The sequence below is a fragment of the Poecilia latipinna genome, unplaced genomic scaffold (assembly GCF_001443285.1).
Source record: "Poecilia latipinna isolate Pla-1442-1.1 unplaced genomic scaffold, P_latipinna-1.0 Scaffold64, whole genome shotgun sequence".
Taxonomy (NCBI): domain Eukaryota; kingdom Metazoa; phylum Chordata; class Actinopteri; order Cyprinodontiformes; family Poeciliidae; genus Poecilia; species Poecilia latipinna.
The window spans coordinates 600,062-616,812 of NW_015112680.1; the positions used below are offsets into that span (position 1 = coordinate 600,062).

Below are 16,751 nucleotides of genomic sequence, written 5' to 3' on the forward strand. Positions count from 1 at the left end.
GCACCTAACCTATCAGACTAAAGTGTACTTCTATGGGCAAATGAATATAAATAGTGCCTCTAACCTTAATTCATCACTTTCATCTTTCTGAAGACTCTTAGCTGTCAGTGAGGGAAAAGTTTGAAGCTTTTTTCTTCTTCCAACACCTCAAACTCTCAACTTCCGGAATCATGGTGAGCATAAAAAATGAGCCACTGTTATTCATCATGATTTGTTACAAACTGTTAAGCTAATATAACAAAATTATCACATGAATATGTGAAGTGTATTTGGCTTTTCAAATGCAGGAAGCAATCCCCTCTTGGAGTACATTATGTAAGGAGCTGCATGAACCTTGTAGAAACTGAAACTGCTTGTGTGTTTTTATTTGTTTTTTGCTCCCACAAAACTTGCTTATTAAGCTTCATGGGAGTTCTCATATTTTAAAGAAACTGCTTTCATCTGTGTATTTAATCAGGCGCACTTACTTCCTGTTTGGCTACTGAACTTTATTCAAATGGGATTTTGTTCACACAAGGGCATCTGTTTTCTGACTTCTTAGCTGGAAAACTATTTATGTTCTCATTTCCAATGTTCTAGTTTGACTAGTCAAATGACTGTAGTCATCCGATGCTGGTGTCTATTAACAAAAGAGCCCTTATCTTGTTGCTCTGGTAGGTAAAGGGCAGCCAAAGCCTTGTGATTTGTGGCCTTGAAATGTAATTGAGAGGGGAAAATGGGATAGACCAGCATTTTCCATTGCTTGCTTCATATATTTTAACATTTCTTGATGAGATGATTAATCTTTTTTTCCACAGCGTGAGTGCATCTCTGTACACATCGGCCAGGCTGGTGTCCAGATTGGTAACTCCTGCTGGGAGCTCTACTGCTTGGAGCATGGGATACAGCCGGATGGACAGATGCCCAGTGACAAAACCGTTGGAGGAGGAGACGACTCTTTCAATACGTTCTTCAGTGAGACTGGAACTGGGAAGCATGTCCCCAGAGCTGTTTTTGTAGACCTCGAGCCCTCTGTCATTGGTAAGAAAGATCACTCAACATGTTAAGAGATGAAGAGGGAAAATTGTTCTGAATCTGAGTGTCTTGTCTTCAGATGAAGTGCGCACCGGAACGTACCGCCAGCTGTTCCATCCTGAACAGATGATCACTGGTAAGGAAGATGCAGCCAACAACTATGCCCGTGGACACTACACCATTGGAAAAGAGATCATCGACCAGGTTCTGGACAGGATCCGCAGACTGGTGACTATTTCTGGAGTCCCATTTAGTTTTCAGATTAAATAAGATGTAACTCTACTTCATGTGTGCTTTCCTTTGGTCCCCAGTCTGACCAGTGCACCGGCCTTCAGGGCTTCCTGGTTTTCCACAGCTTTGGTGGAGGAACCGGCTCTGGTTTTACCTCCCTGCTAATGGAGCGTCTTTCTGTGGACTACGGCAAGAAGTCCAAACTTGAGTTTTCAATCTACCCCGCTCCTCAGGTGTCCACTGCTGTGGTGGAGCCATACAACTCTGTCTTGACCACACATACCACCCTGGAACACTCCGACTGTGCGTTCATGGTGGACAACGAGGCAATCTACGACATCTGCCAGAGAAACCTTGGCATTGAGCGTCCCGCCTACAACAACCTGAACAGGATCATCAGCCAGGTTGTGTCCTCCGTTACTGCGTCTCTTCGTTTCGACGGTGCCCTGAATGTGGATCTGACAGAGTTCCAGACCAACTTGGTGCCATATCCTCGCATCCACTTCCCTATGGCCACATACGCCCCTGTGATCTCAGCCGAGAAGGCGTACCACGAGCAGCTTACAGTAGCTGAGATCACTAACTCCTGCTTCGAGCCTGCCAATCAGATGGTCAAATGCGACCCCCGCGTGGGTAAGTACATGGCTTGCTGCCTTCTGTACCGTGGCGACGTGGTGCCCAAAGACGTCAATGCTGCCATTGCTGCAATCAAAACAAAGCGGTCTATCCAGTTTGTAGACTGGTGTCCAACTGGTTTCAAGGTAGGCATCAATTACCAGCCACCCACAGTGGTTCCTGGGGGAGACCTAGCCAAGCTCCAGAGGGCAGTGTGCATGCTGAGCAACACCACAGCTATTGCTGAAGCCTGGGCTCGACTTAACCACAAGTTTGACCTGATGTACACCAAGCGGGCCTTTGTTCACTGGTATGTAGGGGAAGGGATGGAAGAGGGCGAATTCTCTGAGGCCAGGGAGGATTTGGCAGCTCTGGAGAAGGATTATGAGGAGGTTGGAGCTGATAGCATGGGAGAGGAAGATGAAGGAGAAGAATATTGAACAGACATGCATCACTTGTCTACATTTCTATTTCGATAACAATAATAAAGGTAGTTTTTGAAGCACTACTCTACTTTACTTGACTTATTTAACCATATTTGTTCAATAAAGCCCATAATTATTCATACCTCTGGCAGGTTAGGATTTTACATTATTTATATTCAACCATGTTGCTTCTTTCTGATCGGAAATTACAGACAATTCCCAAAAGATAACCCTGATTTTGAAAAAAGAATCTTTTTTTTGTGTGTATATTTGATATTTTGCAAATGGAAATTAAATATTGATTGGAAACGGTAAATGATTTTACAAAGTGACAATTTTATCTTGTAATGGGATCGGAAGAAAATGCTTTAATCTATACATTTTTCAAAAGAAATGTAATATGTGAAAAATGTGAACATTTTCAAAGCTGAAATAAAAGTTGCACAACAGCCTAATGAAAAATATGTATTCTGTTCTTTGCACATTCTTACACTGACTTTTTAAACTATTCGTATCCTTCTAAGCGATCAATGAAAAAGTTTTGTTGGTATTACAACAGTCATCTCAACTTGTTTTATTGCTGATTTATTTCTTCAAGGTTGGAGCTTCTTCCTGTCATCACACTAATCTTTCGCTTCATCCACTGATTCTCTAACAGTTTCAAACTGGGACATTGGCTGGGCAACCTAAAACTGTTGAGGCCGGTAGAAACATTTAGAGCAGCTAAATACAAAGGCATCCCACACTATTCAGATTTTATTTTATTAGAAAAAGAAAAAAAAAACCTTTTCATTCAACTTCACAATTATGCACAAGTAAGAGGTTATGTACATTGGAGGGTGTAGGTGCACAGTGAGAAACACAACACATAATCCAAATTCCTAGTTTCCTGTTGTAGCCATCTTTTCAAGGTGATGGGACAAGGGTACAAATGACTGGAAACCAAATGCTATGTTCCAATATCCTTATGAAACACTTTTGTGTCAACTCACCCTGTAAACAGGTGATTAATAATCGCAGTGTACATATTCTATGGTAAAATAAACACGAGCTACCCACAACTGTTAAGGCACAGGTTTGTTATCCAACGTGGGCCTAAATGGGTGTGAAGGAAACTGATGACAGGTGTGACTTCGATCTGACCTGTTGCACAGTCTGGACAGGAAGTGACTTTACCATGAGTGTTCGAGCATGGCGACAATCAGGCATTAAAAGCACAAAAAGAAAACAAAGAAAAGCCCCTTAGTAAGTTCTGTTTGGGCCAGAATAAAGAAAGAAAAACATTAAAGTACAAAGCACTTTTTTAGTTCTAGACAATTTATCTGCTTGGTCATGCAAGGTCACAAAATGCCCTCAAACTTCTGTGGTTCCGGTTCTGTTCAATATTTAAAAACATGTAAACCTGCTTTTTATGCTACTCAAGTGACAGGGAGAGATAAAGAAATTACTTTTATATCTAAAACATAAACTTTGTTGGCATTCCACTTCCAGTTTTCCAAGCACAGAGGAACAAAGTGGCTCCAACAACCACAGGCAAGGAGTAGAGGTCAGGGTCCGCCTACTAATCCAAAACCATGTTCACAATGGCATCGGCAGGAACAGTTAAAATGACTGGACCCAAAGGGGTGGAAACAGTGCTGGAAACCTTGCTGAAGACCTGGCAAGAGATTGCATGTGTTTGCAAAAGAGATGCAAAAAAATTTTGTTTTTTAAAGAGGAAGAGGGAAACGTTTAAAGAAACGTTTCCCTCTTCAGTTATTAACATAGTGTTTAATAACTAAGTTTAAGTACATGTACTGTGCACGCATGCACACATTTATTTTGCAATGGACATTACATTAGAGTATGATTTTGACTGGGGGAATATAACACATTAATTAAGTTGATCTGAACATGTGTATCATAGCTGTATGCAGCTGCAATGTGTTTTTCAGCTGTTTTTTCACCAGAACAAGAATGTTCAGCATGAATGTCTAGGGTTGTGGGTCAGACGGAAAGTGAACCGCTGCACAGTTTTCCTGTCTTGTGGCAAAAGGGATTTCTCATGACTTCCCGTCAATTTTGGCTTTCTTCATTGCCAGTCTTTCATAAAGATTGCTCAGCTATCAATTACTATAGTAATCTTGGCTTCTTTGGTTCATACGCTCATTGCCTGACCTTAAACTCATCGCAATTGGACAATGTTATCTCCAGCATGCATACAACAGTGCCACCGATTCTTTTCTTATTCATTTTGCGAGTAAACCTTTGTGTAATGTTTGATAGTGACTTTAAATTTGTCAGATCTGCTCAGTGGTGAAGAATCTTCTTTGCAAAGCGGATTCATAGTTCTGACAAATCATCAACACGGCAACAAACTGTCTAGTATAGTGCTGCTTTACTACATCAGATTTCTGTTTATTTCAGGATTCGGTTTAAAGTTGTATTATTTCTTTTTCAGTATAAGATAAAGATGTACTAAATTGGAATTATTGGGCAGCAGCAGCATGATGTAAATAATACAGGAAATATTCTTAACATAAGTAAGAATTAAAGTTTTAGTCTTTGTAGTCCACCCAGAGGATGCATAGTCCACAAATAAACCATTGTTTAACCTTTTTATCTCCAGGTACAAAGGCACTGTTCCAAGGAGGGGCTTTCTGAATTTAGGCCTTTAGAGTTCATAATTTCTGATTTGCTTGTAAGGACCAAACTGCACTGGACTCTCTTAAGTTGAGGTCTCCACCAAGATACAAGAACGTGTGCATTAGTACAAACACCACGACATACAAGTAAAATAAATAAAATATGAGTCCATATAATTACATTTATTTTGTTTTTTTTTAAAAAAAAAGATAAAAAAAAGAATACAACATTATCATTCAATGGTTATTTAAGTTGGACATTTTAAGGCATTTTGATCATTTTATACAAAATTTTAATCTATTAGACATGTGATATGCAACCTTTATTTTTACAGTGTACTTGACAACAGACAGATAGTAAATATATTGGTCAGGTAACGGAACAGTTATCCATGATAAATATAAAAATCTGTATTCTATAATAATTATCTGCATATTTTGTTAGGGTGTGAGTGAGTTTCCACTTGTTCCTCCATTTACTTCACTGGGTGGACTCGTTGCATCTTCTGGCTCCCTATGAATAACAAGACTGTCAATAAAAAAGACAAAATTGCATTGATAAAAGGCCGTACGGAATCTGAAAAGTGCTTTGAGCAACTTCCTTACTTCAACACTGACCTGTCTTGAGCGCGTTTCTTCTCTGTAAGAAACAAACAGGCACAGACATCAGTCGCGAAGCAGGTTTTCACAGCATCTCATATTTCTTTAAAGCCCAATGGAGAAATACTGACTTCTTCTGTGCCGTATGCAGCAGAAACAGATGCAAAAGAATGAACACAAGGCTCCACACCCAGCAACAGCCAGCAGCGCCTGTTTATAGCCTGCGGAAAAGCAGCACAGATTTCTTGTCTTCTGCCATAAAGTCGATTTTTTTTTTTTTTTAGGACAGAATCTTAGTACTTGCGTGTAATTACTTGTACAAACAGGCCTCGGTCCAGTCCAGTGGCCATTAGCCGCACAGGTCACAGCTGATGAGCCAATAATGAAGAAACCTAGATGGCATTCGAAGTGGCAGGTTGAGTTAAATATCTGGCCTTCTTTGGAGCAACTGTAGTTGCCATTAGAAGGCTGAGACAGAGGGGGGCACTGCACAGCTGAGGGCGCAAACAGATTGAAAACATGATGTAATACCTTGGAATTACATTCTGTGTAAAACATATTTGCTTAAAAACACAAAACATATTAGTGCACGCAAAGGAAGTTATTGAACACAGATTCAATCTAGTAATTTAGTAATACTGCATTTGAGGTTAAAACTATGTATTCACCAGAACAAACTGGCTGTAGATCACTCCAGGTCCTGTTGGCCTTGCAGGTCACCGTATACGAGCCGTTTATGGCGAATCCTGGATCGCATTTAAAGCTGCAGGTCGTGTTGAATTCCCACCCTCCTTGTGAGCATTTTAGGACTCCATTTTCAGGCTGAGACAGAGGGGGGCAATCCACAACTGTTGGCAAGGGTGGTTCAAACACAAAACCTGTTATGTAAGAACAAATACTTTTTCCAAATATTAGGTGTTTCAAAAAGGACAGGAGTGCTGATGTGTGCATATTTCGATAATTAAGTGGGGCTTAGGAAACGAAGGAAACAGGTGTTCTGCTTAATGCTATAAAAAAGAGCAGGATGAGTGCAAGAACAATGTCGATGACCTTATGCGGAAAGAGATAACAAGTAGGTCAGATGTGTGAACAATAATTTAGAAAGTGGTCCGCTTCAGTCTGTCTTTTTGCTCTTCCTGACATTTGATAAATTGAACATGACTTTACAAGACAGATCTTTAGCACATTGGCTATTTTGGCACAATTTCCGCTGAAGTTGGATGGTTGTGTCCTGGCTATGCACTGTGAATCTCATGCATTTCGGTCTTTTAGAAACATCTTTATCATCACCTGTTTGGCACTTGTCTCCCTCATAGCCATCACTACACAGGCAGGCTGTGCTGTTTAAAGTCTCCCGGCAGCTTCCTTTCACACACGACGAATCATCACACTGAGCTGTTCAGGACAAATATTCTTTGTTACTTCTGAAGCCAAGTTGCACCTTTTTATTTTACTTTTAACTGACTTGCTTCCTCAAAATAATCTGTTCCACTTACCTTGATAGCAAACTGGGTATTTGCTTCTGGCACACTTCTCATCGTTCCACTTCCCTCGGTTCTGTCCACTGTTGATGTAGATCTCAACACAGAACTCGGTGATGTGGTTGTTGTTTGGCTCATTCACTGCCCATGAGTGTTCACCGACCCAGGTGCTGTTGTTACCAATCCACTTCCAGGTTTCATTTATGTGCTTTTTTGTGAGTCCAATCCAGTAATACGGACTATTGGTTCTGTTCGGCAATATGGAAACGATGTAGTCGTTCTCTGTCTGGTTCTGGATAACCACCATGTCTGTGAAATGCTCCTGGCACCATTTTCTAGCCTCAGACCACGTCATTGTTTTGTTTGAGTAGTGGTATGTCCAGCCCCATGTTGCCTCTGCAAAAGACCAACCTGAAAAAGACATTAGGGAACGGAATTCATTTCCATACAACGACAGCTAATATTTATTCAGCTCAACGTATTAAAATCAAAACCCACCAAGAATGATGAACAGAAGCCACTTCATCTTCAATGAGCAGCTTTACCTATTTAAAAGGATAAAGTGAATAGTTAGCAATCGTTAATAATCTGCAACTGTATAATGTCTTACTTACCCAGAATTGCTGGCGTAATAAATAATCAAAAACTGTAAAAATGCTTAATTTCTAACATTTGTTTTCCCAGTTATATCAAAGAGAGAACCTCGTACGCATGAGGTTCATACAGTAAGTTGAATATTAGATTGGCACAGCTTTTGGTCAGTGAAAGAGTTTTATACTTGCCCAACATTATCATAGAATAGCTGGATGTGTGGCATAGTGGCACTGAATGATTTATTGGCCTAGTGCTTATCTAGAATTAATGTTTTGGGGGAATTCCACTCATTTCTGATAAAGGTGACTCAAGGGGCAGATTTTTCGTTTATTTCTTCTCAGCGCTAATAGTTTTATACTTTGTTTCTGTACGAGAATAAATAATTTGTTTCTACATTCATCAAAATATAGAAAAACTACTCACCAGGTGAAAAACTGCTCACTTGTAGTTTCTCACTGGACAAAGCTGCAAAGTCTAGCCATCAATCACCTGGTTTATTAACGTTAGCCTTTTTTTACTTTCTTTAGGAATCTGGGAAGCCGTGCGTTACAGCACAAGATCAATTTTCCATATAGTCCTTTGTTATATTTTATTATTTACTTCTTTTAGAAGATTATTTCAAAATGATCTTGTGTGTTATTATCAATTGTAGTTTTTCAAAAAGCAGAGCATGTTATGCAGTAAAACTGCAAAACATACCTGTGTGGTTACCCCAGTCAATGTGTTTTATACAGCTTTATGCCACATGTGTGAAGTTTTATCTTTTGTTTTGTTTTATCCTCTGTGTTTTTCTATGTTAATATGTTTGATGTACTCACATGTAGTGTGCTATATAAAAGAGTTTACCTGATTTCTTACTTGTGTTTATAATTATAGTATCAGGACTTTTCATTTTGGTGACACTGACACTTCAAGTGACATGAACTTTTGCTTAGAGGAATCTGTTTACAGCATTATACAAGAGCAAAGTACAAACTAATGTACAGTCATAAAACAGTCTTTGCACAACTGTGAACAATTTCATCAGTGACAGCAGAGGTTCTTCTAAAATAAATTGTTCAAATTGGGAAACATTTTAGGGAAAGATTAATAAAGAAATTAGCTTGGCAGAGTTTAACAGGTTCAACATTTTTTGTTTATAATGACTTAAGCAATGAAATGAGAACTAGTAGTTTTACAGGAAATGACTATTCAGCATTCCTTATAACAATGTGTTCATGTTGACTGACAAGAGTAAATTATAATGCTGTAGAACAAAATAATTTTATGGAAGGAATTGATTCATGTCCAAAAGGGTTTGCAATTTCTTGGAAGGAACAAGAAACTGCTGCTAAAATCTGTGGAAAGGACTAAATATTATGGAGGTTGAACCAGCAGTTATAAGAAATTTAACTCTGATAAGGAGAGAAATTGAGATGTTACATAAAGAACTAATGGTATCTGCCGTGAACTTTGACTTCTACTTCTTCTGTGTTCCCCTAAAAGTGCTGACAAGCGAAACAGCCACTTCTCAAAAACAAGAAATGCTGATCAGTTGTGGAACAAACAACTTCAGCAGCGTAGTTTCCTTCCTGGTAAGCCAATCAGAATTGCTCATCTACCCCTGCCGACCCCGAGGTCAGGCAGAGTCAGGAGGACAGGATGGCTGTCATCAATCACTTTGTGGGAACATTTGTAGACAGATAGGATGACTGAACTAACATACAAGTAGGACCTTTGCATTGGTAGCAGGACCTCTGAACTTAATATGGAAATAAAACTGACCTGTTATATAAGACATGATGATGTGAGCACAGTAATGAGTACAGTTTGACATTTTGCTGTATTTAACCATGTTTATTAAGATTATTCGCATATAGAAAACTCGCCCATACACTCACAGATGCAGATGAACAACAGCTACAGGAGATATTTGCATTAAATCAGTTTAATACTTAACATTCAGAAATACAGATCCCATAAATAATACTATATAAATACTGATATTAATATGCCAAAATAATTCACAGTACACCCACAATCTTATAAAACATTCACAGTAAAGCCAAAGTAAAATACGTTTCCAGCATACTGATAGTGCTGCAGAACAATATGTTCAATATCAAACTCCCATTGGGAGAAAATTCACACATGCCACGTCCATCCTTTCTGGTTAAATCATGCTTTCTGTCTGTTACTTTGTGAATATCTGTGGCTTAGATGAGACTGTCACCACTGCTTTTGTAGACCTGAAGCGGTTCTTCCGATTCAGAGGTGCTGTAAGGACAAAAAATTAAGAAGAAAACAAGGTGAGTGCCGTGATTCTTCAAATTTTATATTTAACTTGGTAAATAAAAAAATAAAAAAAAGATATAAATGCAAAATTTACCTGTTTAGCTCAAACTTAGATGCCCTTTGCTTCATTTTTTTCAAGATCCACATGGTCAGAGACACACCGGATGCCAAAGCAGTGGCTCCTCCTGCCACACCAGTGGCAATAACAGTGGCAGGAGCCGGACTAGCTGTGGAGACATTGTGAAATGTGAACAATCTGACCAAATTTCCACTCAGCTGTGCTTCGAGTCATAAATTCTTCTTTTATTTGAGTATGTTTAATTCTCCTTTTTCTTTACCTTGACAAGTGGGGTTCTTTCCGGTCCAGCTGCCACGGCGATCACAGGTCAGGATCTCATGTCCGTCTAACGTGTAATCCTGATCGCATGCGAAGGAGCACTGAGAGTTGAAGACCGGCTGCCTGTCTGAGCAATTAATGTGACCGTTTTCTGGAGCGTCAAGAGGAGGGCACCTGATAGCTGAGGGATGAAGAGAAATGATCTTAAAAAATAAATCTTACAATTATGGCAATAAATCTCTGCTTACAACAACATCTACACGTAGGCCATTGTTTATTTATTTATTTTTTTTCATACCGTTGCAGGTTGGTAGGGCCTCACTCCACTGTCCATCTTGACTGCATGTAGTGGTGTTTGCTCCCCGCAGCTCAAAGTCGGATTCACAGCGAAAGCTGCAAGTGGAGCTGGGGCCCAGGTCGGTCGAAGGTTTGCTGCATTCTACAATCATGTGAGCTGCCCCATCCGGATTCTGGCAGGTGATGGCTGTCACGGGAGAGTGTGAAATGTATATTTAGTGAAGGCTTCTTTGACGCATAGCAGGTAACTGAATTATGAAGAACAAGACGTGCATACTCTAAGACGTTTCTCACCTTCGCAGTGTGGCATCGTCCCACTCCATTCTGCGTCTGCTGTGCATGTGACCTCGCTCGGTCCCACCAGGCGATGGCCAGGGACGCATGTGAAGCTGCAGCTCTTTTTGTAGCTGAACCTCATCTCCACATCATCTTCACAGGTCAGGGCACCGTTTTCAAGATCCAGCAGGGCTGGGCACTGGACAGCTGCAACGCAGAGTGATAGTTTTAACCTTTAGAAGAGCTGTAAAATGTCCCAAAGTAGGAAAAAAATATATATATATATATAGATTGAAAAGTATGTGGAAAAAATAAAAACAGAGAACAAACCTGTGCAGGAAGGTATGGCATCAGTCCACCTTTTATCTTCAGAACACTGAATGGAGTGCGCCCCCTGCAGTTCGAAGCCTGGATCACAGATAAAGCTACACGACGTTCTGTAGCTGAACCTCATCTCTGTGTCACAGCTCAGGGCACCGTTTTCTAGACCCTGCAGGGCTGGACACTGGACGGCTACAACACAAAGTAATAGTTTAAATGTAAGGAAAGCCTTAAGATGTCACACAAAAGAAAAGTCTATTAAAAACTTTGCTAAAAAAAAGACATGAAAGACACATACCTTTGCAGGTAGGAATGCCATTGCTCCACTGTCCATCCTCAGAACATTGAATGGTGTGCACACCCTGCAGTTCGAAGCCTGGTTCACAGCTAAAGCTGCAGTTCTTTTCATAGCCATGTCCATCTTCACATTTCACAGAGCCGTTTTCTGGATCCTTGAGGGCGGGGCATTGAACAGCTGCGAAACAAGGCCTTATTAATAAACCCCAATTCTTTTCTTATAACATAAAATTATAGCTAAGAGAACCATGGTAAGAAGTGTTATTTTTAATTCTGTAAAAAACAAACAAAAAAACACTTTAGCTGTTGCCTCACCTTCACAAAGCGACATCTTGTCACTCCAAACAGCCTCTGATGTACAGGTGATCATCTCTGATCCGATCAGGTGGTAGCCAGGGGCACAGCTGAAGCTGCACCTCTTTCCGTAGCTAAACCTCATGTCTGTGTCATCTTCACAGGTAACGAAACCATTGTCTGGATTCTGGAGGGCCGGACACTGAACAGCTGGATGACAGAGAACAGGAACAAACTTAAGGTCTTCAGCATGTGTGAAAGACATAAATGTTAACTTTAACATCACAGATGACATTTAATCTGCATTTCGGAGCTGTTTGAATTGTGAACAATCAGTGGCCGTACCAACACATGATGGCTCTGATGCATTCCATTTTCCAGATGATTCACATTGCAGAGTGATGGAGGACGAATCGTCCAGCTCGTATCCTTCCATGCAGGCAAAGCTGCAGCTGGAGCGATAGCTGAAACTGCTCAGTGGATCAGAGCAGTCCATAAATCCTCTTTCGGGAGCAGACAGCACCTGGCATTGAATCACTGCAGGTGACAGGACACAAAACGGATTAGAGGCTTTAGAAGCTGGTGCTGATGTAGATGCTGAGTCATTTCATCTTTGTGTTGCAATTCAACTTACGTTCACATGTCGGGGACTGCTTTGACCATGTCCCTGTTTCTTGGCATTTCTGAGGTTCTGACATACTAAGCTGATATCCTTCTTCACATGAATACTGGCAAAAAGAGTCGTAGGAGAAGTTCTTGTGCTTGTGACTGCAAGTTACGTTTCCGTTTCCAGGAGCGATCACTTGATCTTCGTCGCATTGCACAACTGCAAAACGAACATAGCGCATTCAGATGTTTTAATGGCGCAAGCATCAAAAAATCTCCACCACAACTAGAAACAATAAAGTACAATTTCTCACCTTGCTCACACTTTTCTCCATAAAAACCTGGAGAGCATTTACACATGTGGCTGTTGATGGTCTCCACACATTCACCATGGATGCATGAGTCGCTTTTACAGGCAGCTGCAAAAAAATACCACATAGCTGATGAATCCTCAGAATTTTAATCTTTAAGGACGCCTTCATGATAACATGAACAAAACTAGAAAAACAAAATAAAGTCCTCACCTGTGTAACACAAAGCGGTCTTTTTCTTGGAGCACCGCTCGTCATTCCATTTCCCTTCATCCTTTTCCCTTTTGATGTACATCTCAACACAATCCTCAGCTTGGCCTGAGATTATCCCATTCTGGCCATTATTTGGTTCACCATCAGCCCAGTTGGTTGCTTCTGCTGTGAGTGATTTGTTGGTCCCGACCCAGGTCCAGACATCACCAACCTTGCGGATCCCAATCCAGTAGTAGCCGGCTTTCCTCGGTAGCATTCTTTTCAGGTGCTCGATCTCCTCTCGATTCTGGATGGCGACCATGTCTGTATAACTTGTCTGGCACCATTTTCTGGCTGACACCCAGTCCATTGTGATTTCTGAGTGGAAGTAAGACCAGCACTCCACACCAGTCCACATGCACAGCACTTTGAAGAGAGAACAAAGACATGTGTTACACTGTGGGATCATAAGGGATCATCAATATGTATTCACAAAAGCTAAAAAGTGACTTTTATTAATGAATTTAATTTTTACATACTTGAGCAGAAAAAGACAAATGGCATCAACGAGGCAGACATCATATATCCACTTTTTTTTTAAAATCCAAAGATGAATTTCTGTCAAAACAAACAAAAATTGTGCATTAAGACAAAGCAATGCCAAGTTTTGCATTAGCAACCTGATCACAGAAAAAATATTAAATAAAATAAAATAAAAAGAAATCCAGTGAACTCACAGTTTTAGGGTTGATGGCTGAAGAGCTTCAACAGTCTTGTGATTCTCCTGAAACGATTCTGAGCTTGATTTGCTGAGGAGCCTATTTTTATACGTTGCTCTGACCCGGTTCAGGCTTACAGGAAGCCTTCATTCCAGTGAAGCATTTCCATGGAATTTCCCCGAACCTCACGTATCGTTTCCTTTCACTTCTTGATATCTAGAAACTTTCTCTTTTTTTTTTACTTTCAAAGAGAAAATGCTAATTTTTAAGTGGGATTTTTATCTAGGTTTTGTTTGTACAAACTATACACTAATATACTTTATGATTTGTTTATGCTACCTTATATTTAAATGTGATATAATTTCATGTCATTCAATTAAAACTTTATATTCTGTATTATTCTTACAGTATGAAATTGATAAATATCGTTCAGATTGATTTTGAGCCTGAATTATTCAAATCAACTTATTTACTTATTTCTTCGCTTGTTTATACATTGTTTGATTAATTCTTTGTTTATCTAAACTTTGTTTAAATAAAAAAAAAATCACTCTTTCAGTCTGGTGTTATTATCAATGTTCTCCAAACACAAGAAATGGATTGCAATAACCAGAACCATGCAACAGATACAAAAAAAAACAAGCCGATGAACACACACTCTTCTTTGCTTTCTAAGAGAATGTATGGCTTAAGACCTCAAACCTTGAATTCATTTAATCAGCAATGTACATATTTTAGGGACGTGTTCTGACTAAAATACCATAGTAGAAACTAAAGTCAAATGTTACTCAACACGCCTTTGGCATGATGTCATGTTTAAGGGAGCTTTTGGTTATCAGTTTTCACCAGTTTCCTAGTGCTGACTTAGTACATGTGACGTAAATAAAAACATGTGCTTTAGTCAGTTCCAGTAGACTGGGCATGGCACCACTTAAGATCCCGAATTCTTCGGAAGTATTGCACACACGAATGGGCCAGGAATCAAAAGATAACATGTATTTCATAAAAGCATGTGGAACAACAGAGCCAAACAGGCAGGGAAAAGCTTCTGTGGAGGATCAGGAGAATCTGTGATGCCCACAAAAAGCTCTTTGAGTTTGTGGCTAACAGAAAATCTCTGATGGCTCATATTTTGGTATGAGCCATCACAAAACTGCTGATGGACCATACTTTGGATGTCACTTTTGTGGTGGTTGATGCTGAGTTTATTGCCCAGGTGTGACCAAGATATTAAAATTTTCTTTATCTAGTTGTCCAGTTGTCTATTGCACTATTCTGTAGGGAGGGCGTGTGAAGGATTATTTTCTTTGTTTTGTTTTCATTAGAATGGAGAAGCTTGCCTTTGCACCTCAGTGAACTGTCTGGCTGTGTTTTAATAGTTCAAAGAAGAGTGGCCGTCATTCGACAGGGTGGGTGGATCGCTGTGCGTGCGATGTGAGTGATAATATGGTCTGCATGGATACAAAATGTGAAAAAAGGCTCTAATCAGTTGACATGCTTGTACTAGCACAACTTTTAGTCTGCTAGATAAGAAGGCAAGTTTAATGTGAATGAGACATGAAAAAAAAAATGCAGCTCAGTAATTGATGTTTGATCATCAGGTCCCAGATAAGTTGCCTGACAAACTTACCTGATGAGTCCAGCTGTTGAACTACAGCATCAACATTTGACCTTTAAAATGAAGAGCGTGCAGACTAGGAGTAATGACTTGGAAGAATCAGTATCAAGTGAAATTTCCTCCAACATTTCATTGTTACTGATGTCAGGGCTGGATGATAAATGAAGCCTGCTACCCAATACACCCTCATCTGCAAAAACGGCATTGTGTATTTTTCTTTAGTTTTTCTTAATTATTTTGTGTTTCCTTCCCACGAACTCAGATATTCTTGTTATTTTTCAGAGTGGAGCTGTGATTAAATTTGACAGTAAATGTTTCTTGGCCATGTTCTGGGAGAAGCTGTAAGAAATAACAGTATCTACTTCCTAAGAATTTTGATCATACAATTTTCTAGGCAAAGATTTAAGAGTAACTCGGCTTCATCATGTAAGAAGTATACAAATTAAATTCAATTACTGTTGTTGAGCTCCTTACAAGAATGTTTTACTACTTTTTTTTTAAATCGGGGTGTTCTTCCTTTCCTTTCTGTATATTTCAAAGCGACTCTATTTGAGCAGGTGGAATTAACATTTGATTAGTATTGGCCCCTGTTTATATCTTTTTGGAGGATTCAGTGGTCAAACCTCATTTTCTTTTAAGACAATGTCTTTCTCAAAAGAATATGACTATAAAGTTGTTTGATTTTGAAAGTTTACAAAAAAGCGACTAAAATAATACATCATTTTGCACTATAAATTAAAATAAATTAGATCTTTAAGTTTTAAAGTCTTCTAAGTACATGTGTGCTCAATGTATCTTCATCTGTAAACAGCAAAAACAACCAAATAAATTGATGAGCTGGTGTCCAGCTGTTTAATCAATGTGAACTGAACAGATATTAACCTAAACTTCTTGGGCCTTTACCTTTATGCCAAAGGGTTTTCCCGACAAACAATGTGTAAACAGTAACATATGTTTCGTAACCCAAAACTAAATCAGAATTTCCTGAATGAGGACATCATCATGCAAAGAGGAGAAGCAAAAAGAATGGACAATCTTTGATAACTCCCCTTGGGAATGGGAAAGCTGCAGTTTAATGCAGGCTCAGAGGCGCCTGCAGGCTGACTTTTTCTATTCCTGTCAGTTCATTTCCTTCCTTTCTGGCTCGAGGCGTCGGACAGCAGCCACTGCTCCTTGACACCTTGCTACCTCTTCCTCTTCCCCAGAAGAACAATATGAACTCTTTGATTAACTCACAAAGGACTGCGCCCTGGGGCAAAATGAGGGTTTTAAGCTTTGCTTAAAACATTTAAAACACATGTAATTTAGAGGAGGTCACCCATCCAAATTTTTGTACCTGCTTAATTATTGCAGGGCAGGTGATCTCATGCCTCTCTCCAGCAAAAGGAAGGGAGCAGGAGTCATCCTAGAAAAGTTATATTCTTATGTCTTCCCTACTTTTGAACCCAGGATTTTCTTGCTGCAAGGCAACAGTGCTAATTACTGCTCCAATGTGTAGCTACGATTTGGACTAGACCTGCAACAATTTCAATTTAGATTTGTGACCTAATTACAACTGCAACACACACAAAAAATAACTTATGCAGAGACAATAAAACAGCTTTGCAGATGCTCAAAAACAACAC

At 39.7% G+C, this 16,751-nt stretch overlaps 3 protein-coding genes across 4 annotated transcripts; 1 reads left to right on the forward strand and 2 right to left on the reverse strand.

Annotated features, from left to right (window-relative positions):
• Positions 1 to 77: 77 nt before the first annotated feature.
• Positions 78 to 2,803, forward strand: LOC106963960 (tubulin alpha-1C chain-like). Its single transcript, XM_015059161.1, has 4 exons — positions 78 to 173; positions 798 to 1,020; positions 1,094 to 1,242; positions 1,326 to 2,803. The coding sequence occupies exons 1-4, from the start codon at positions 171 to 173 to the stop codon at positions 2,298 to 2,300; spliced, it is 1,350 nt and encodes a 449-aa protein (XP_014914647.1). The 5' UTR covers positions 78 to 170; the 3' UTR covers positions 2,301 to 2,803.
• A 2,319-nt stretch (positions 2,804 to 5,122) lies between these two features.
• Positions 5,123 to 7,731, reverse strand: LOC106963984 (L-selectin). Of its 2 annotated transcripts, none has more exons than XM_015059193.1 (9): positions 7,605 to 7,731; positions 7,489 to 7,535; positions 7,006 to 7,386; positions 6,800 to 6,904; positions 6,178 to 6,357; positions 5,824 to 6,003; positions 5,641 to 5,730; positions 5,528 to 5,549; positions 5,123 to 5,438 (listed from the first exon to the last, which is right to left on the reverse strand). In XM_015059193.1, the coding sequence occupies exons 2-9, from the start codon at positions 7,514 to 7,516 to the stop codon at positions 5,351 to 5,353; spliced, it is 1,074 nt and encodes a 357-aa protein (XP_014914679.1). In that variant the 5' UTR covers positions 7,517 to 7,535; positions 7,605 to 7,731; the 3' UTR covers positions 5,123 to 5,350. The 2 variants fall into 2 exon arrangements, with proteins under 2 accessions (XP_014914679.1, XP_014914687.1); XM_015059201.1 differs by having other exon boundaries at positions 5,123 to 5,423; positions 7,006 to 7,401.
• Positions 7,732 to 9,399: 1,668 nt separating this feature from the next.
• Positions 9,400 to 13,602, reverse strand: sele (selectin E). Its single transcript, XM_015059184.1, has 14 exons — positions 13,527 to 13,602; positions 13,329 to 13,407; positions 12,811 to 13,215; positions 12,601 to 12,705; positions 12,315 to 12,506; positions 12,026 to 12,217; positions 11,702 to 11,890; positions 11,388 to 11,564; positions 11,099 to 11,281; positions 10,787 to 10,975; positions 10,494 to 10,679; positions 10,197 to 10,376; positions 9,953 to 10,085; positions 9,400 to 9,840 (listed from the first exon to the last, which is right to left on the reverse strand). The coding sequence occupies exons 2-14, from the start codon at positions 13,369 to 13,371 to the stop codon at positions 9,780 to 9,782; spliced, it is 2,235 nt and encodes a 744-aa protein (XP_014914670.1). The 5' UTR covers positions 13,372 to 13,407; positions 13,527 to 13,602; the 3' UTR covers positions 9,400 to 9,779.
• Between the last annotated feature and the right edge of the window lie 3,149 nt (positions 13,603 to 16,751).

Coding starts and splice junctions, on each gene's coding strand:
- LOC106963960 (XM_015059161.1), top strand. Junction 1,021..1,093: donor CCTCGAGCCCTCTGTCATTG/GTAAGAAAGATC, acceptor TCTTGTCTTCAG/ATGAAGTGCGCACCGGAACG. Junction 1,243..1,325: donor TGGACAGGATCCGCAGACTG/GTGACTATTTCT, acceptor TTTGGTCCCCAG/TCTGACCAGTGCACCGGCCT.
- LOC106963984 (XM_015059193.1), bottom strand. CDS start 7,516: ATGAAGTGGCTTCTGTTCATCATTCTTG. Junction 6,905..7,005: donor ATACCCAGTTTGCTATCAAG/GTAAGTGGAACA, acceptor TGTCCTGAACAG/CTCAGTGTGATGATTCGTCG. Junction 5,731..5,823: donor ACCGAGGCCTGTTTGTACAA/GTAATTACACGC, acceptor GCTTTTCCGCAG/GCTATAAACAGGCGCTGCTG.
- sele (XM_015059184.1), bottom strand. CDS start 13,371: ATGATGTCTGCCTCGTTGATGCCATTTGTCTTTTTCTGCTCAA. Junction 12,218..12,314: donor GCAGTCCCCGACATGTGAAC/GTAAGTTGAATT, acceptor TGTCACCTGCAG/TGATTCAATGCCAGGTGCTG. Junction 11,282..11,387: donor TGGCATTCCTACCTGCAAAG/GTATGTGTCTTT, acceptor TTTGTGTTGTAG/CCGTCCAGTGTCCAGCCCTG.